This window comes from Ranitomeya variabilis, chromosome 6, assembly GCF_051348905.1.
Source record: "Ranitomeya variabilis isolate aRanVar5 chromosome 6, aRanVar5.hap1, whole genome shotgun sequence".
NCBI lineage: Eukaryota > Metazoa > Chordata > Amphibia > Anura > Dendrobatidae > Ranitomeya > Ranitomeya variabilis.
The window spans coordinates 573,308,827-573,330,632 of NC_135237.1; the positions used below are offsets into that span (position 1 = coordinate 573,308,827).

At 41.6% G+C, this 21,806-nt stretch overlaps 1 protein-coding gene across 1 annotated transcript in view; it reads right to left on the minus strand.

Annotated features, from left to right (window-relative positions):
• Window positions 1-4,305: 4,305 nt before the first annotated feature.
• Window positions 4,306-21,806, minus strand: part of LOC143783141 (cytochrome P450 2C20-like) — a 407,257-nt gene continuing 389,756 nt past the window's right edge. The window contains exons 8-10 of the mRNA XM_077271460.1: window positions 6,571-6,758; window positions 5,816-5,957; window positions 4,306-4,857 (exon numbers count right to left, since the gene is read on the minus strand). Of these exons, the coding sequence (XP_077127575.1) occupies window positions 4,664-4,857; window positions 5,816-5,957; window positions 6,571-6,758 (524 nt within the window). The 3' untranslated portion in view covers window positions 4,306-4,663. The remainder of the gene's footprint in view (window positions 4,858-5,815; window positions 5,958-6,570; window positions 6,759-21,806) is intronic.

The following is a 21,806-nucleotide window of genomic DNA, read 5'->3' on the forward strand; positions in this document are numbered from 1 at the left end:
CACGGTCTGTACCCGGCTCAACGACATTAACCCAATGGGCAGTGAGGGAAAGGTATCGCCCCTGTCCATGTTGACTGGTCCACGCATCGGTGGTGAGGTGGACCTTGCTACTGACGGCGTTCAGTAGCGCGTGTTTTATGTGTCCCTCCACATGCTTGTGCAGGGCAGGGACGGCTTGCCTGCTGAAGTAAAAGCGGCTGGGCACATTGTACTGTGGGACTGCCAATGACATCAAGTCACGGAAGCTGTCAGTCTCCACCAGCCTGAATGACAGCATTTCCAGTGACAGAAGTTTGGCAATGCCTGCAGTCAGAGCCTGTGCTCGTGGGTGGTTTGACGAGAAAGGCCGCCTTTTCTCCCATGCCTGTACTACCGATGGCTGTAGACTGGGCTGGGAGTGTGTGGATGACTGGGAAAGTGGTGCTGCGGGTGGAATTACAGCGGGTCTCAGGACAACAGGGCCAGAGGTTCTTCCACGGCGATCCTGGGAGGAAGCCGAACCAGCTGCGTGTGAGCTAGAGGAAGAGGCAACACGAGCTGAAGAGGTGGTAGCTGCCGCTGTTGGTTGGCCTAGCTCTTCAGTGTGTTTTTCTAACTCCGCCGGGTGCCTGTTGCGCACATGTTTCCACATGTTGGAGGTATTGAGGTTGCTGACATTTCGACCTCTTTTGACTTTGTGATGACACACCTTGCATTTGACATAGCAAATGTCAGATGCAACTGTGTCAAAAAAGGACCAGGCACTGCAAGTCTTGGGAGCGCCCTTTTTGGCTTTTGGAAGAAACATGCTCCTAACGGGTGCCAAAGTGGAGGCTGCAGGATCCGCAGTCTTCCCCCTCCCTCTCCCTCTTTGGGCCGTACGGGGAATCTCTTCCTCAGAGCTGCTCCCACCACCTTCCTGTCCCTCACGCCAAGATGGGTCAAGGACCTCATCATCTACACTACCCTCTGCCCCCAACTGCTCCTCCTGGGTAGTCTCAGCAGCAGAGCACGCACCAGTAAGTGGCACCTGAGTGTCATCATCAGCTGATGCGGCCTGCGATGTGGTGACCGGAGCCACTGGCCCACCCGCCTCTTCAGAGGAAGAGAGAAAAAGCTGTTGGGCATCACTGCACCCTGCCTCTTCTTCCATTTCTCCAATGCTGCTTGGCTGGCCCCCTGTTTCCAAGCCAAGAGATTCAGAGAACAGAAGTAGAGACGGCTCCTGTCCTGGGCTCTCTGTCTGCCTGGGCAATTTGGCAGGTGGTGAAGAGACAGATGGCTGCTCTCCAGTGCTCTGTGTCTGAGAGGATGTGGCACTAATTGAAGTTGATGCATTAGCTGCCATCCATCCGACAACGGCTTCAATTTGTTCTTCACGCAGCAGCGGTGTACGGCGCTCTGACACAAAGCTGCGCATGAACGACTGTTGCCTGGTGAATGTGGGTGCTGATGAGTCACCGGTGCCCGCAGCAGGCACAGAATCCCCACGTCCCCTCCCTGCTCCGCGCCCACGCCCACGTGCCTTACTCACTGCCTTCTTCATCTTGGTTGACTGATAAAGATAAGCAGAAAAGTACTAACGGATTTGTGTGCTTATTCCTGAGCAACTCCTCCTAACAGGTATAAGAAACACTAATTTTCTAAAGTGTGGACTAGACTTTAATATGAGCTAATGTGGCCTACACAAACGTAAAGTGGTGTAACTGGTGTGTTTGGTGAACTTTATTATTTATTTATTTTTTGGGGGCTGAACTGACAACGGATAGAGCTGCAGTCACACGGAGACCGTGCAGACAGACGTAAACGGCGCTGCAAGGCCCAAAAACCCTCCTCTACGTTATCCTATGTAGTGTTTTTCCACAAATTAGCTGGAGACGGGTGGAAAGACACTAATAGGAATTTTTTGAATAAATTAGCAGCAGACTACACTACTTGAAAAAAAAAAAAAAAAAGAACAGTATGAGGCAATGAACCACCCTCCCTGAACTGAATACAACCAGCTATGGATGGCCTATGTGGCTGCACTTAGACTAGAGAGTGGGCTGCACTCACACACACACACACAGACCTTGCAGATCGCTGTGAAAACAGCGCTACAAGGCAAAAGCAAGGTGAATAGTAGGTGAACACAGCGGTTGCTAAATTAGCCTTTGGAAAGCACAAAGAAGCAAATCGCTATCTCTAAACTGTCCCTCAGTCAGCAAACAGCATCCTGTCACTAACTGAATTCACAGCAGAGTGATCGCAAAATGGCGCCAGCGACTTTTAAACTGCATCATGACATCATTTCAGCAGCCAATCACAGCCTTGCCAGTAGTTTCATGCCCTCCATGCTGAACAGGATGTGCCCACACTTGGAATCATTCTCATTGGCTGAATTTCTGCATTTTGAATCTTGGAACTTCCGATTCCGGTATCCGATACGCGGCAAGTATCGGAATCCCGGTATCGGAATTCCGATACCGCAAGTATCGGCCGATACCCGATACTTGCGGTATCGGAATGCTCAACACTAGTGAAGACTAGTGTTGAGCATTCCGATACTGCAAGTATCGGGTATCGGCCGATACTTGCTGTATCGGAATTTCCGATACCGAGATCCGATACTTTTGTGGTATCGGGTATCGGGTATCGCAACAACATTAATGTAATAATGTGTAAAAAAGAGAATTAAAATAAAAAATATCGCTATACTCACCTGTCCGACGCAGCCGGGACCTCAGCGAGGGAACCGGCAGCGTTGTTTGTTTAAATTTCGCGCTTTTACTTGGTTACGTGAAGTCCCGGCTTGTGATTGGTCAGGGCGGCCATGTTGCCGGGACGCGGACCAATCACAGCAAGCCGTGACGAAATTACGTCACGGCTTGCTGTGATTGGTCCGCGTCCCGGCAACATGGCCGCCATTAACCAATCACAAGCCGTGACGTCACGGGAGGCTGGACATGCGCGTATTTTGAAAAGCGCGCGTGTCCAGCCTCCAGTGACGTCCCGGCAACATGGCCGCCATTAACCAATCACAAGCCGGGACGTCACGGGAGGCTGGACATGCGCGTATTTTGAAAAGCGCGCGTGTCCAGCCTCCAGTGACGTCCCGGCAACATGGCCGCCATTAACCAATCACAAGCCGGGACGTCACGGGAGGCTAGACATGCGCGTATTTTGAAAAGCGCGCGTGTCCAGCCTCCAGTGACGTCCCAGCAACATGGCCGCCATTAACCAATCACAAGCCGGGACGTCACGGGAGGCTGGACATGCGCGTATTTTGAAAAGCGCGCGTGTCCAGCCTCCAGTGACGTCCCGGCAACATGGCCGCCATTAACCAATCACAAGCCGGGACGTCACTGGAGGCTGGACACGCGCGCTTTTTAAAATACGCGCGTGTCCAGCCTCCCGTGACGTCACGGCTTGTGATTGGTTAATGGCGGCCATGTTGCCGGGACGCGGACCAATCACAGCAAGCCGTGACGTAATTTCGTCACGGCTTTCTGTGATTGGTCCGCGTCCCGGCAACATGGCGCCGTGACCAATCATAAGCCGGGACGTCACTGGAGGCTGGACACGCGCGCTTTTCAAAATACGCGCATGTCCAGCCTCCCGTGACGTCACGGCTTGTGATTGGTTAATGGCGGCCATGTTGCCGGGACGCGGACCAATCACAGCAAGCCGTGACGTAATTTCGTCACGGCTTGCTGTGATTGGTCCGCGTCCCGGCAACATGGCCGCCCTGACCAATCACAAGCCGGGACCTCACGTAACCAAGTAAAAGCGCGAATTTTAAACAAACAACGCTGCCGGTTCCCTCGCTGAGGTCCCGGCTGCGTCGGACAGGTGAGTATAGCAATATTTTTTATTTTAATTCTTTCTTTTACACATTAATATGGTTCCCAGGGCCTGAAGGAGAGTTTCCTCTCCTTCAGACCCTGGGAACCATCAGGAATACCGTCCGATACCTGAGTCCCATTGACTTGTATTGGTATCGGGTATCGGTATCGGATTGGATCCGATACTTTGCCGGTATCGGCCGATACTTTCCGATACCGATACTTTCAAGTATCGGACGGTATCGCTCAACACTAGTGAAGACACGTTCTGACCAACAGGTAGTGCACTATCAAGAAAATTACTGCAGAATACAGTGCCGGTGTTCTAACATATCCAGAGCTCATCATTTCCTGGCACAGATGGACTATAACAGCAGACTACAGTTCGAGAACCATTATTGTTAAAGGGAATCAAAAAAGGTAAGGACAAAAGAAGGACAAAATGCATCAATAAGCGGTGGGAAAATACTGGACAGATAAGACAAAGTCCTGTCGCACCATGCTGATTTATCAGATTCACAAGTTTATTACTTTTATTTTGTTCTTTAAGTCCTATTTGCACTTGTCTAAAGTAGGAGAATTATCTTCTTTATTAAAGGTAAAAACAGGCCAAAAACATCAATAAGTGAATGGGTTACTTTACTTATCTATTATATTCCTCGATTTTTGTGATTTTTGCAGAATTTGACTAAAATTATACCAATAAATTTGACACAATGTGAAATAATTAAGGTTTTCCCAAATTTTCCCTGCAAATTCTAAATCTATTATTTTTTTTTCTCATCAGTGTTTTTTTTGTTACATGCTCTGGATTATTTTCGTATATTCTCATCCATATTGAGCAGTTGGATGGCAGTCGGTCACTTGGACAAGACACGAGGCACGGCACATATCCGGGCTGATGCCATGATCTCCACCTTGTTAAGGGTCAGATATTTCAAGTCCTGACGTTCTGTTTCCGGGGGGAGAGTGAAGGTGAATTTCTGGAGCAAAGCGGAGAAGAGCAGGAAGAGCTCCATGCGGGCCAGGTTCTCTCCAAGACAAGCTCGCTTCCCTAGAAGACAAGATAAAACATATGTGATAATTAATTATCTTATTCCCGGAGTCGCTCTATGCTTTAGTTCCCACCATGGAAAGACCTCTGCTCACTATCTGTTTGTATTTATTGGTTTATAGTAATCGGTGGCGATTCATTGTATCATTCCTGAGCTAACCATCAGCTGTATGGGCAGTTGAATGCTAAGATTTAATATGTTAAATGTAACCTGTCATGACACTCATGGGGTGGAGGAGAGGACAGATAGGGTTTAACAGGAGCATTGTAATGTCAAAAGACAGTCAAGACTCTCTACCTTCAAGAGTACCCCTGGGAAAGAGATAGTTAGGGTCCCAGTTCCAGGGACAGCTTGAGGCCCCCCTTCCTTATCAAAGACCGTCTCAGTGTAAACATAGCTGTCAGTCAATGGGCCAGGGTGCACATACAGCCGATCACTAGTTAAGGAGCAGTGACTGAAGCTGCATCAGATCAACTCTGAACGGCGGAGCTGCCAGAACGAATACATTTAAATTCCTCCTGGTAGTTGGGCTTTCAGAACTGCGGCCTCCTGACTTTAGAACGCTATAAACCATCTCACGCCTAGTATCAGATTCAGTATGTATAATTATATCCAAAAAATATTTTGAATAGGGCAGACATAATAATCCAAATGAATAGAACTATTTTAATAATATTATTAGTGATAGTAACAGAAAATTGCTGAAATCACTTCTTACATTTAGACCTAAGGGACCCAATGCCTCAGTTGTAATTAGAGATGAGCGGATCAGGCAAAATTCAAATTCACCTGTTCACGGGTTTTTCCTGAGAAATATGATTCATGGATACATTGTTCTCTGCAAATGTAATGGTCATTATTATGGTCTGGTCTCTCTCGACCCCAATTCTTCACTTTGCTCAGAATCCCAGATGCTCCATTTGTCTACTCTCCGATATTTCCATCTTTGATTCTTACCTGCTGAAAATGCCATGAATGCCAACCTTGTGCGAAACTGTCCATCCTCATTCAGAAAATGCTGAGGGTTGAAATCTTCTGGAGTTTCCCACTGAGATGGGTCTTGAAGGACTGATGTGAGGAAGGGGATCACAGCTGTTCCCTGACACCAAGAAAGATCAGGTGTTACTTGACTGTGTAGAGTTCATGACAATCAGTGTAGACCCAGAATTTCCGAAGTACCAATGGTCAGATATAGAGGTGGGCAGATCGGTTCGTAGGACTCTTATCCATCAGCCAGATCAGTAGTCATGCCTGGCTAATCAAAAGCTGAACTTGGAAGGTCCCAGAAGTTAAGAGGTTCTAGTGCAATCCGTCCAGTGGCTGGAGTCTACTCATCTGGCCGATGGAGCAGAGTCTCACAAAGCAATCCGCCCAGCTCTAGTCAGGAATCATACATGAACTGCAGAGCTGTATATAACAAGAATATCACACAACTTATATACTCCCAATAATGAAATGGTACCATAAACATGTATTCCGATGGGTTTTCCACAAAAATGTTGCAATTCAAAGCAAAATTGCATGAAGTCGCCGGTGATTGGGGAATGCTGAGTGACATCAGCTGTTTTTAATGTCAACTTTTTGCAAGACTGGGTGGTACAAAATAATTTTCTTAATATTTTCATTTGCTTGATTCAAAAAATTGTCCAATAACTTCTTTGGTCTTGTGTAAGAAAATCTAGAAAATGCACATTGTAAGCATTGCCCCGTACCATCGGGATGGTATAACCTCTGAACTTGATGTCTTCGGAGACAGCATGGAAAAGAGAAGTTGGTGCCAGGTCAAAAACTCTCTGTGCTTCATGGATGACGGCGTTTGTATAAGCCAGCTGGGGCTTGTCCATGATCTCAGGGGATCGCAGGGACTTGGTCACCTCATCTATCTCCTGCTGAACTTTAGCTGTGAGACAAAGATCAGATTATTATTAGTCATTTTGGAGCACCAATAATTCCAGAGTGTTGAATATACGGAGAGGGATTACAGGTGTATGGTACAATTCAAAAGCACACACAAGTACAAAAAACATGAACAAATGGACTGGTACAGGGGGAAGAGGACCCTGCCCTCACAAGCTTAACATATGCAAGGTATTGGGGAAGGACACAGAAGAGTGAAGAAGGGCAGTGATGTTATTGTGGCAGGTGAGGGCAGCGCTGCTCTTACAGGCTGTAATGAGGTGACAGTGGGGTCATGGCAGGCTGCAGACCTTCCTGATAAGATGAGTTTTGAATGTAAAAAATGTTGGAGACAATTGGTTGTGTTTGGGCACTGTGTTCCAGAGGATGGGGGAAACTGAAAAGTCTTGGGGGTAATTTGATGAGAAATGTAGGCGATGAGAGGAGGGGAAGAGGTCTTGTGAGGAGTGAGGATTAAATGTGGGGAGGTACTGGAAGATTAGTACACAAATATATGTAGGTGACAGATTATAGATGGCAGTGAATAGAAAGGTGGATTAGTCGAGCAGCAGAGTTAAGGACAGACTGGAAAGATGCAAGTGACTTAGCAGGGAGGCCACAGAGGAGGATGTTGCAGACGTTGAGGATGGCAATGACGATGACATTACATCACTTACAATTTTATTGACTGAGGGTTGATGAAAGAAGATGTGTCAGCTGAGTAGTCCTAGAGATCATAGAATGTTAAAGATGGAAGGGATCTACAGGGTCATCTTGTCCAACCCTCTGCTCAATGCAGGAGTCACTAAACCATCTCAGATAGATGTCTGTCCAGCCTCTGTTTGAAGACTTCCATTGAAAGAGATCTCACCACCTCTCATGGCAGCCTGTTCCACTCATTGATCACATTCACTGTCAAAAAGTTTATTCTAATTTTATAATATCTAATCTGTATATTCTCACTTTCAGTTTCATTTCATTGCTTCTCGTGTTTCCATGTGAAAATAAGAATAAGGATGATCCCTCTACAGTGTGACAGCCCTTCAGATATTTGTAGAGAGCTATTAAGTCTCCTCTTAGCCTTCTTTTTTGCAAGCCTAATATTCCCAGATCCTTTAACCATTCCTCGTAGGACCTACTTTGCAGTTCGCTCACCATCCTGGTATCTATTCTCTGAACTTCCTGGAGTTTATCACTGTCTTTTTTAGAATGTGGTGCCCAGAACTAGACACAGCATTCCAGATGAGGCCTGACCAAGAAGGAGTAGAGACATAATTACTTCACATGATCTAGACTTTATACTTCACTTAATACATCTTGGACCTGTGTTTGCCTTTTTTGCTGCTGCGTCACACTGTTGACTCATGTGCAATCTGTGATCTATTAGTATACCAACTTATTTTCACACGTGCTGTTGCTTAGTTTTATTCCTCCCATTCTGTAGAGGTAATTTTCATTTTTCTTGCCCAGATATAGAATCTTGCATTTCTCCCTATTAACTACCATTCCATTAGTCACTGCTGATTTTTCAAGCTTATCTAGATCCTTCAGAATCTTTTCTCTTTCTCTTCTAGTGTTAGCTATCCCTTCTAGATTTGCATCATCTGCAAATTTGAATATTTTACCTTCAGATCCCATATCTAGATCATTTATATAATAATGAACAACACTGGGGCCAGGACAGAGCCTTGTGGTAAGCCACATGAAACACTCTTCAAATTCGATGTGCAACTATTTATTACCACACTTTGAGTACGATCACTGAGCCAGTTATGAATCCACCTATCCAAAGCCTTGTGAATTCTATACTTGGTGACTTTTTTTCAATAAGGATGGTATGAGATACTTTATCAAATGATGTGCTGAAGTCAAGATATACTATATCTACAGCATTTCCCTAGTCCACCCAGTCAGTGATTCCATCATAGAAGGAATTTAGATTAGTCTGGCATGACTTGTTTGCTACAAAGACATGCCAGTTCTGGCTAATTACTGTATTCTTTTCCAAGTACTTACAGTACATACAAACTGTTTAATAATTTGTTCAAAGATTTTTCCTGGTATAGAAGTTAGTCTCACTGGTCTGTTATTTCCTGACTCCATCTTCTTTCCTTTTTTGAAGATGGGGACAACATTTGCCCTGCTCCAGTCTTCTGAGACTTCTGTTTTCCAGGATTTTTCAAAGCTTCTGGCCAGTGATTCTGCAATTTCCTCTGCTAACTCTTTCAGTACCCTAGAAAGTAATTCATCTGGACCAGGAGATGTAAATTCATGTAAATAGCTAAGTGTTCCCTCACCACTAGTGATGAGCGAGTGTACTTGTTGCTCGGGTTTTCCTGAGCACGCTCGGGTGACCTCCGAGTAATTTTGACTGCTCGGAGATTGAGTTTTCATCGCGGCAGCTGAATGATTTACAGCTAGCAGCCTGCTTGATTGCATGTGGGGATTCCATAGCAACCAGGCAACCCCCACATGTACTCAGCCTTACTAGTAGCTGTAAATCATTAGCTGCCGCGATGAAAACTAAATCTCCGAGCAGTCATAAATACTCGCAGGTCACCCCAGCAACGAGTACACTCGCTCATCACTACTCACCACCTCTCTCTTTCTAGATAGTGTGGATTATTTTATTCCTTCAGTGGCACAGTGAAGGGCAGTTAATGTTGCCTTTGGTTTCTTAGAGAACACATGCAAAATAGGAATTGGAAAGTTTGGACTTCTCAACATCACTTCTGACCACTTCACACTTTTCATCCTGTAAAAATCTTATAGCATTTTTGACTTATCTTTTGTTTTTGTCATGCCCCTAAATTCCTTTTTTGCTACTTTTGGTCTCCCTTGCAAGCCTTATTTCATTACTTGCTTTAGCTGTTCTAACGCTTGCCCTGCATTCCCTTCAAGCAGCATTATATTCTTCTTTAGATATGTCCCCCTCTTTCAATTTGATATATATTGATTTTCCCTTTTTAACAAGTAATTAAGTTCTGTGTTCATCCACCCTGGTCTCTTTAAATGCTTCAGATTTTTCATTCTTTTCATGATTGTTACTGACTGTGTGGTGAGGATTTCATTTAGCAAAATCTCCCATCCTTCTTGGACATTTCTGTCCTTTAGAACATCCCACCATTGGATCTTTCCTACCCACTTTCTGATTTCATTAAAATCTGCCTTCCTGCAGTCCAAGCTTAAAGTCTGAGTCCTCTCCAGTCTATCTCTTCCTCTAATCCAAAATTCGAGGATTGCATGATCGTTGCCTTCTAAATTACCAGCCACCTTTACTTCCTTAACCATTTCCTTCCCATTGGTAAGAATTAGGTCCAAGATTCAGATCCTATTGCTCTCTCTTCTACATTTTGAAAGATGAAGTTGTCAGCAAGAGAAGTTAAGAATTGTCTGGACCCAGTACTTTTGCCTAAGAGAGACTCCCAACAAATATCTGGATAGTTAAAATCTCCCGTGATCACTACACCGTGTTCCAAATTATTATGCAAATTGGATTTAAGTGTCATAAAGATTTAATTGTTTTGTTTTTCAAATAAACTCATGGATGGTATTGTGTCTCAGGGCTCAAAGGATCACTGAAATCAATGTTAAACACATGTGATAATTAGTTTTCCAGGTGATTCTAATTAAAGGAAAACTACTTAAAAATGATGTTCCACATTATTAAGCAGGCCACAGGTTTCAAACAATATGGGAAATAAATAGTGCAATGTCTTGGACAAGGTATGAAAGCATCAGATATTTCAGGAAAACTTAAGAGTGATCATCATACTGTGAAAAGATTTGTGGCTGAATCTGAGCACAGACAGAGTTCATGCAGATCAAGGTATAATGAGGAAGGCTTCTGTCAAACAAATTCATTGGATTAAGAGAGCAGCTGCCAAAATACCATTACAAAGCAGCAAACAGATATTTGAAGCTGCTGGTGACTCTTGAGTCCCTCGAACCTCAAGGTGTAGGATCCTTCAAAGGCTTGCTTTGTTTCATAAACCTACTATTCGGCCACCCCTAAACAGTGTTCACATGCAGAAATGGTTGCAGTGGGCCCAGACTTAAATGAAGACTAAGTTTCAAACTGTCTTGTTTACTGTTGAGTGTCGAGCAACCCTGGGTGGTCCAGATCGATGGAGTAGTGGATGGTTGTTGGATGGCCACCATGTTCCAACAAGGCTGTGATGTCAGCAAGGAGGTGGAGTAGTCATGTTTTGGGCCAGAATCATGGGAAACAGCTGGTATGGCCCTTTAAGGTCCATGAAGGTGTGAAAATGACCTCTGCAAAGTATATAGCGTTTCTGACTGACAACTTTCTTCCATGGCATAAAAAGCAGAAACGTGCTTTCAGGAGCAAAATCATCTTCATGAGTAGTAGAGCGTCGGGTGGTTTCGTCAAACTCAATTTGACAGGTGGACACGCCCCTATCATAGTGTATCAAAGTGTGTAACCCCACCCCTCCCTGGCTGCTGACAGCAGCTGTGTGCCTGTTCCCCCTCCCTTTTTGATATAGTTTAATTTGTTAATACAGTGAATATTATCCCCGTAATTGTTTTTTATATTAGATGTTTATATGTAACTGCTGTGAGAATAAGGGCATTGTGTAAACACAATGTAAGATGTGCCCGTGATACTGGGATATGTCTGCAAACAGCATTTTACACAAGATTCACATGACATGTCAGTTCCTGGCTCATCAAGCAACACAGCGAAAACTGTCTACACTTCCTCTTCACAGGCAATAAGGGAAATGGGGGTCCCCACGGATGCTCTTCCTTTCTGAGAACCCAGACAGATGTTCAAAACACAGAAAGCTTTAAAATCTTTATTGCGGGAAGAAGAAGTACATTTGTATCAAATTTATTACTGGTCAGACATTTAGATCGCGGAAGAATAAGTACATTTGGATTAAATTTATTCCTGTTCAGAGATTTAGAGTCTGTATAATTATCGGACTTCAGTATCGCTGTAAGCTGCAGACTGTCCATCGTTAATTAAAATCGCATAAAGTGTGTTAAATAGACATCATACGGATATCGTAGTGAATCAAAATGTATTAAATTGATTACTGATACGATTCCAACAAATTGATAATAAATTGTTATCAAAGTGACAGCAAAGCATATTAAATAGATATCACACCGAAATCATAGTGTATCAACGTGTATTATTACACCTATTATTACATAGGACCTTTTATTTATAGTCCCAATAATATTTATTCTCTTTTATTGATATTTTCATACACCTATAGTCCCAATAATATTTACCGTATATACTCGAGTATAAGCCGAGATTTTCAGCCCAAATTTTTGGGCTGAAAGTGCCCCTCTCGGCTTATACTCGAGTCACGGTCAGCGGTGGGGTCGGCGGGTGAGGGGGAGAGGGCGCTGAGGCATACTCACCTAGTCCCGGCGATCCTGACGCTCCCCCTGCCTGTCACACTGTCTTCGGGTGCCGCAGCTCTTCCCCTGTTCAGCGGTCACGTGGGAACGCTCATTAGAGAAATGATTATGGACTCCACTCCCATAGGGGTGGAGCCGCAAATTAATTTCTCTAATCAGCGGTGCCGGTGACCGCTGACAGAGAAAGAGCTGCGGCACCCGAAGACAGTGTGACAGGCAGGGGGAGCGTCAGGATCGCCAGGACTAGGTGAGTATTTTATATTCACCTGTCCACGTTCCACACGCCGGGCGCCGCTCCGTCTTCCCGTCCTCTGGCTCTGACTGTTCAGGTCAGAGGGCGCGATGACGCATATAGTGTGCGCACCACCCTCTGCCTGATCAGTCAGTGCAGAGAGACGCCGGGACGGGACGCTGAGGAGCTGCAAGCAAGAGAGGTGAGTATGTGTTTTTTTTTTTTTTATTGCAGCAGCAGCGTTATATATGGCACAGATTTATGTGGAGTATCTATGGGGCCAAACTGAAAGGGGCAGAGCATTATATATGGCACTGCTTTATATGGCACATCTATGGGGCAACGGTGCAGAGCACTATATATGGCACAGATTTATATGCCACATCTATGGGGCAACGGTGCAGAGCATTATTTATGGCACTGCTTTATATGGCACATCTATGGGGCAACGGTGCAGAGCACTATATATGGCACAGATTTATATGGCACATCTATGGGGCAACGGTGCAGAGCACTATATATGGCACAGATTTATATGGCACATCTATGGGGCAACGGTGCAGAGCATTATATATGGCACAGATTTATATGGCACATCTATGGGGCAACAATGAACAGTGCAGAGCATTATATATGGCACAGCTTAATAAGGAGCATCTATGGGCCCATAATGAATGGTGCAGAGCATTCTATATGGCACAGCAATATATGGAGCATCTACGGGGCAATAATCAACGGTATGGAGCATTATATATGGCACAGCTTTATATGGAACCTCCTTTGGGGCAATAATGAACGGTATGGAGCATCTATTTTTATTTTTGAAATTCACCGGTAGCTGCTGTATTTTCCACCCTAGGCTTATACTCGAGTCAATAAGTTTTCCCAGTTTTTTGTGGCAAAATTAGGGGGGTCGGCTTATACTCGGGTCGGCTTATAGTCGGGTATATACGGTATTTGACCAGCAGATAATTAATTAAAATCGCATAAAGTGTGTTAAATAGACATCATACGGATATTATGTATATTCTGTGTTTATGCATCATTATTTCATACTGTGATTCTCATTTTATGAGCTTTATAACACATCAGACTGATTTACGGACATATTATGTATAATTATTAGTTAATTGGGCAGTCATTTATCAGTTTTTCATACGTATCACAGAAAGATTTTAGTTTGAGCTGATTTAAAATCATATAGTTCAGCGATAATGTCAGGTGTTGGACAGTCATTTATCAGTTTTTCATACATATCACAGAAAGATTTTAGCTTGATCTGTGCGAGTTTGCGGGCATATTATGTATATTCTGCGTTTATGCATCATTATTTCATACTGTGATTCTCATTTTATGAGCTTTATAACACATCAGACTGATTTACTGACATATTATGTATAATTATTTTAGAATGAAGCAGGCCCAGAGACGCCCCAACCTGTACAGATAATGTTCAGTGTTAGTGTGATACAGCATTGTGTTATTATTCCAGGCTGTAACATTTCTATTCCCACAATTTCAACGATCTCTTGATTTTTATCAGAGGCAGTATTCACATATAATAATAATAATAATAATAATAACCATCGGTGATATTATGTATATCATGTGTTTTTGACAGGTATAAAACGGTTGTTTTATACATGACTGGTATATGAATATAAAAAGTAAAAATCATCACATGTACAATTAACATACATCATTACACTTCTTACAAAATAGATAATATACAGTAGATAGTTCAGTGATAATTGTTACAGTATTTTATTTTCCTGATGCTACTTTTGTTCATGTATTATCGGCGTCTTCTTCAGTTGTGATTCTTACCTTTTCTATATAAATATGGGTAAATGAATTGTCCAGTGCCAGCATAATTTTTCAGCGTGTCCAGGGGTTGTGTTTAACTATCCTTTTAGAGTGTCTAGTAGTTTTATATTCTTTGTCTGATATATTTCTACACAAAGCTTCAATACTATTTTGTAGTTTATAATGTATCACAGTAGTTTCATATGAAGTTACATCTTAGGCTCTGTTCAGACTATTGTAATATCTGTAGCTTAAAATAGAGCCAAATAGCTACTTTCAATTCCAGACATACACCATTGATTTTAATGGGGTCTAAGGGGATTCTATCAAGCTTTTCCACATAATAGTTATGGAAAGAATAATGCTACAGAATTGGCCGCTCCAGTTATAAAACAAAAATGATGAAAAGTATCCTTGATGATAATGTGAAAAAGGCTTATGCAGCGGATTTATGGATCTCCACAATAAACACCATGTGTAGAAATTTGGTTCTAGAACTTGTTGGATTAGTGAATATAATAACGTTTGGCATATTTTATAACATACAGCTAATGATTCTTGCTTTTAACTTGTATGTAACTGGTTAATGTTACTAATACCCTCTAACATGGGGTCATGGTTCTGCATTTTCTGAAGAGTTGAGCTTCAGCTCCATCTTTCTTTAATTCTACATTATTTTATCACATATTAATTTCACAGCTGTCTGTGCTGGCTATTTGCACACAGCGTTCTTGAATTCAATGTTTGTAGATTTTTCTGTCATGGAAAAAAAAAAATGTGTACAAAGTTAAAACATAATTAAAATAAAGAATAATGACCTAGCTGTTTGTTTGGGTGATATTGTAAAATCATTTATTGTTTCTACTACTTGGCAATTGTTACACTCAGTTATTTTTATTTATTTATTTGTTTGTTTTTTTTGTTTTTTTTCCTTGGATTTTGTTAGTCATTACAATTATTTTTGCTCCCAAGATAGGGTTTTAGAGTCACCAAGTAACATAAACGTGCAGACTCCTGAATATTACAATTACAAAACATTCAAAGTTTGTTTCTCCACTTTTTGCAGATAATAAATCTTAATTTCTTTATAATTTGACTTTTAGTTATAGTTTGTTTCAGCTCTTTGTCGTTCTATGTATACCGTAAATTTTGCTTCCTTTCAGTGAATAATATAAGACAAATTATTTTTATTCAAAGACATCTAACTTATGTATACTTTTAAAGCTTTGTTACATTTCTATCCAGTCTACACCATGCTGTGTTACATATATACATGTGGTCTTGTAGTATGGTTTTTGGTTTCTCTGAACTGCCGCAAACAAAACATATAAGGTAGTACGGCACAAGATGTGAGCGTACCCGCAGCTCACTGAGCATTACCGCTGCACTCATGGCCACTTCTCTTTGCCTCCTGAACTCATCATAGCAGCTACTTGTCAATCACTACGTTGACTCGGCAATGGCTTCAGCAGCACATGTGTGTTGTGTGTGTTTGTGATTCTTGTGTGTGTGTGTGTTCTGTGTGTGTGTTCTGTGTGTTCTGTGTGTGTTGCATGTGTTGTGTTTGTTCTGTATGTTGTGTGTGTATGTTTGTTGTGTGTGTATGTTTGTTGTGTGTGTATGATTGTTGTGTGTGTTGCATGTGTTGTGTGTGTGTTCTGTATGTTGTGTGTGTATGTTTGTTGTGTGTTGTATGTGTTGTGTGTGTTCTGTATGTTATGTGTGTTTGTTGTGCATGTGTTCTGTGTGTTGTGTGTGACTGCCTCCATCTCCGTTCTGCAATTCTCCTCTCTCTTTACAGAACCATAAACTTATAATGGCAAAATGTTGATGCCGCCATCAGCACAAAGATGGGTTTTTGCATGGAAAATAAAATACTGTAACATATGTAAAACATTATATTCAATAATATTCATATTTTTAAAGGAAAACTCTCCATGGGTGAGAAAAGTGTACATTCAGAAGCTGCAAAGAGAAGTGGCCATGAGTGCAGCAGTAATGCTCAGTGAGCTGCGGGTACGCTCACATCTTGTGCCCTACTACCTTATATGTTTTGTTTGTGGCAGTTCAGAGAAACCAAAAACCATACTACAAGACCGCATGTATTTATGTTACACAGCATGGTGTAGACTGGATAGAAATGTAACAAAGCTTTAAAAGTATACATAAGTTAGATGTCTTTGTATAAAAATAATTTGTCTTATATTATTCACTGAAAGGAAGCAAAATTTACGGTATACATAGAACGACAAAGAGCTGAAACAAACTATAATTAAAAGTCAAATTATAAAGAAATTAAGATTTATTATCTGCAAAAAGTGGAGAAACAAACTTTGAATGTTATGTAATTGTAATATTCAGGACTCTGCACATTTATGTTACTTGGTGACTCTAAAACCCTATCTTGGGAGCAAAAATAATTGTAATGACTAACACAATCCAAGGAAAAAAAAATATAAAAAAACAAATAAATAAATAAAAATAACTGAGTGTAACAATTGCCAAGTAGTAGAAACAATAAATGATTTTACAATATCACCCAAACAACCAGCTATGTCATTATTCTTTATTTTAATTATGTTTTAACTTTGTACACGTTTTTTTTTTTTTTTTCCATGACAGAAAAATCTACAAACATTGAATTCAAGAACGCTGTGTGCAAATAGCCAGCACAGACAGCTGTGAAATTAATATGTGATAAAATAATGTAGAATTAAAGAAAGATGGAGCTGAAGCTCAACTCTTCAGAAAATGCAGAACCATGACCCCATGTTAGAGGGTATTAGTAACATTAACCAGTTACATACAAGTTAAAAGCAAGAATCATTAGCTGTATGTTATAAAATATGCCAAACGTTATTATATTCACTAATCCAACAAGTTCTATAACCAAATTTCTACACAAGGCGTTTATTGTAGAGATCCATAAGCCCACTGCATAAGCCTTTTTCACATTATCATCAAGGATAATTTTCATCATTTTTGTTTTATAACTGGAGCGGCCAATTCTGTAGCATTATTCTTTCCATAACTATTACGTGGATACAATCCCCTTAGACCCCATTAAAATCAATGGTGTATGTCCGGATTTGAAAGCAGCTATTTGGCTCTATTTTAAGCTACAGATATTACAATAGTCTGAACAGAGCCTAAGATGTAACTTCATATGAAACTACTGTGATACATTATAAATTACAAAATAGTTTTGAAGCTTTGTGTAGAAATATATCAGACAAAGAATATAAAACTACTAGACACTCTAAAAGGATAGTTAAACACAACCCCTGGACACGCTGACAAATTATGCTGGCACTGGACAATTCATTTACCCATATTTATATAGAAAAGGTAAGAATCACAACTGCAGAAGAATCTGGTAATACATGAACAAAAGTAACCCCGGGAAAATAAAATACTGTAACAATTATCACTGAACTATATACTGTATATTATCTATTTTGTAAGAAGTGTAATGATGTATGTTAATTGTACATGTGATGATTTTTACTTTTTATATTCATATACCAGTCATGTATAAAACAACCGTTTTATACCTGTCAAAAACACATGATATACATAATATCACCGATGGTTATTATTATTATTATTATTATTATTATATGTGAATACCGACTCTGATAAAAATCAAGAGATCGTTGAAATTGTGGGAATAGAAATGTTACAGCCTGGAATAATAACACAATGCTGTATCACACTAACACTGAACATTATCTGTACAGGTTGGGGCATCTCTGGGCCTGCTTCATTCTAAAATAATTATACATAATATGTCCGTAAATCAGTCTGATGTGTTATAAAGCTCATAAAATGAGAATTACAGTATGAAATCATGATGCATAAACACAGAATATACATAATATGCCCGCAAACTCGCACAGATTAAGCTAAAATCTTTCTGTGATACGTATGAAAAACTGATAAATGACTGTCCAACCCCTGACATTATCGCTGAACTATATGATTTTAAATCAGATCAAACTAAAAAACTTTCTGTGATACGTATGAAAAACTGATAAATGACTGGCCAATTAACTAATAATTATACATAATATGTCCGTAAATCAGTCTGATGTGTTATAAAGCTCATAAAATGAGAATCACAGTATGAAATAATGATGCATAAACACAGAATATACATAATATCCGTATGATGTCTATTTAACACACTTTATGCAATTTTAATTAATTATCTGCTGGTCAAATAAATATTATTGGGACTATAGGTGTATGAAAATGTCAATAAAAGAGAATAAATATTATTGGGACTATAAATAAAAGGTCCTTTGTAATAATAGGTGTAATAATACACTTTGATACACTATGATTTCAGTGTGATATCTATTTAATATGCTTTGCTGTCACTTTGATAACAATTTATTATCAATTTGTTGGAATCGTATCAGTAATCAATTTAATACATTTTGATTCACTACGATATCCGTATGATGTCTATTTAACACACTTTATGCGATTTTAATTAACGATGGACAGTCTGCAGCTTACAGCGATACTGAAGTCCGATAATTATACAGACTCTAAATCTCTGAACAGGAATAAATTTAATCCAAATGTACTTATTCTTCCGCGATCTAAATGTCTGACCAGTAATAAATTTAATACAAATGTACTTTTTCTTCCCGCAATAAAGATTTTAAAGCTTTCTGTGTTTTGAACATCTGTCTGGGTTCTCAGAAAGGAAGAGCATCCGTGGGGACCCCCATTTCCCTTATTGCCTGTGAAGAGGAAGTGTAGACAGTTTTCGCTGTGTTGCTTGATGAGCCAGGAACTGACATGTCATGTGAATCTTGTGTAAAATACTGTTTGCAGACATATCCCAGTATCACGGGCACATCTTACATTGTGTTTACACAATGCCCTTATTCTCACAGCAGTTACATATAAACATCTAATATAAAGAACAATTACGGGGATAATATTCACTGTATTAACAAATTAAACTATATCAAAAAGGGAGGGGGAGCAGGCACACAGCTGCTGACAGCAGCCAGGGAGGGGTGGGCTTACACACTTTGATACACTATGATAGGGGCGTGTCCACCTGTCAAATTGAGTTTGATGAAACCACCCGACGCTCTACTACTGCTGCAAAGAATCCCTCTGAGTCATTGGCTGTTATAGGCATAAAAGGACATAAACTCATGGTGTGGCTGCAATCTTCCCCTGACCTTAACCCTATAGAGAACCTTTGGAGGATCATCAAGCCAAAGATCTATGAGGGTGGGAGGCCATTCACATCAAAACAGCAGCTCTGGGAGGCAAAGAAATACAAACAGAACTCTCCAAAAACTCACAAGTTCAATGGATGCAGGAATTGTGAAGGTGATATCAAAAAAGGCTCCTATATTACCATGTAACTTGGCCTGTTAGGAGGTTTTGGAGTTCAATAGCTTTTTTGTTCAGTGAATGTGACCTCCTAATGCTGCAAATTCCACAAATGAGCATTTTCAGTTCTTTATATCAAATGTTTAGAAATTCTACTGGGCCTAATAATTTGGAACAGTTCATTGTGAGGTTTTATTCATTTTGGAGATTATACTGTTATCATTTGGAGGTTTCTTCAATAAAATTTGATGTATACTCTAACGGGTGATGACTTTTATTAGACTGACTGTCATTTGCACCGACCATTTAGGAAAATCCGAGAAAAATATCATTTGCATAATAATTTGGAACATGGTGTATGTCGTACTTTTTTGAGAACTAAGACATCTGATACAAAAGGATTTAATCCATATCTTCAGTCTGTCCGGGTGGCCTATAGTAAACACCTACAATAGTGTCCTTTCTGTTCTTCTCTCCTTGAATTCTTACCCATACAGTTTCTACAGAGCTGTCAGTCTCTGAAGCTTGGATCTCTGTGGAGATATGTATGTTTTCCTAACATACAGTGCAACATCTCTTCCCTTTTTGTTAATCCTGTTTCTAATACATAAATTGTAGCCTGCAAGGTTTGTATTCCAGCATGTGTATCACCCCAAGTTTCAGTGATGCCTATGACATCATATCTCCCTTCCTGTGTTAGCAGCTCCAATTCTCCTTGTTTGTTTCCCATGCTCTGTGCATTTGTGTTCCTTCCTTTTTATTTTGTAGTCGGTTTCTCTTGCTTCTCTGTTTCCATTCAGAGTTTGGTGTCTTTGTTCTTCCTTTCCACTTCTGATAGCAGGGTTCTCAAAAGAATTCAATAGCTGCATATTTCTTCCTGACTGTATATTTATCATCCCATATTGCTCTAGTTTAAAGCTCCCCTGATGATTGTAGCAAGGCTTCTACCAAATATGTGCTTCACTGTTTTTGTAAGATGCAACCCATCTCTACCAAAACATTGCTCACGGCACCATCGATGTAGCCAGTTGTTCACCTGTAGAATCCTATTCAATCAACTTGGTCCATGTCCATCCACTGGAAGGATGGATGAGAAGACGACCTGCGCTCCCAGTTCCTTAACTGTCCACCCTAGGTCTTCAAAGTCTCAACATATAGTTTCCAGGTACTTTCTTGTGGTGTAATTTTTTCCTACGTGTATTTGTAGGCATGGGTGGTCATGTTTAGCACTGAAGAGTCCTGATGCCATATGAGACACATCTTTGATGTGGGTGCAGCGCCCCAGAGTTCTGGTCGTTGCAGTACTGTGGCTCTGCCACTAAGGGGAGCCATGGTACGTTCGATGGCACTGAAGGAGTTCCTCCAATCAGGTATCACAGACACCAATATGTTTCACAGCAGGGCCTCCGGGGGGAGCTAAGGGTGCTATTCATTAGGCCACTCCCCACCATAGTGGGTAAACTGGGGGTCAGGCAGGAAGTTAGAAGAGAACGCTGATGGGATTGAACAGAGCAACACCCTGTGGCAGAGGGTGTTGTGAAGGGAGAGACTGTAGGGTCTCTGCCAGGGGTGGGATCCTGGCAGAGGCTTGGCATTGAGAGAACGTAACGGGACCGTGCCTGCTCAGCTTAGCGGCGGTGCCCAAGAAAGGACTAGAAGCGAGGCAGATTGTGCTGAGTGAGAAACGAGATCAAGCAGAAGGAGAATACCAGCAGGGGTTTTGTTGAAAGAGGCAGCACCCTGCTGAGGCGCAATACCGGTGGCCGGAACGCCGAGGGAGTGGATTAGAATACAGCTTCAAGCCATACTCCAAACAGCGGCAGGACAGTCGGTCTCAGGCGGGCTGTCTACCACATATCACCTATGAAGTCTTGGGGGGCAATTGCGGGAGAGGGGCGTCTCTAGGGTCCCGGAAGAACTCCAGGCCTACCTGACAAACGGGTGCCATTCCAACCTGAATACAGGGAAGGGGTGGATTACAGAGGAACATCAAATCGAGTTGTGAGGGAACTTAAGAAACAGACACAACCGTTGTGGGGTCACTTTCCGTGAGCACAGCAGGGAAGGACTACAACACATAGCGCTAGAAGGAAGGCACAGATCTCCACCTGAGAGGAGGACTCTGGAGGTGCCATTGGACCGGCTGGACTTGCGTAGCCTGGTGAACCGTGTTCTGGACTGAGGACTCAGAGATCTCCAGTAAAGAGGTAAAGAGACTGCAACCTGGTGTCCTTGTTATTTACTGCGACC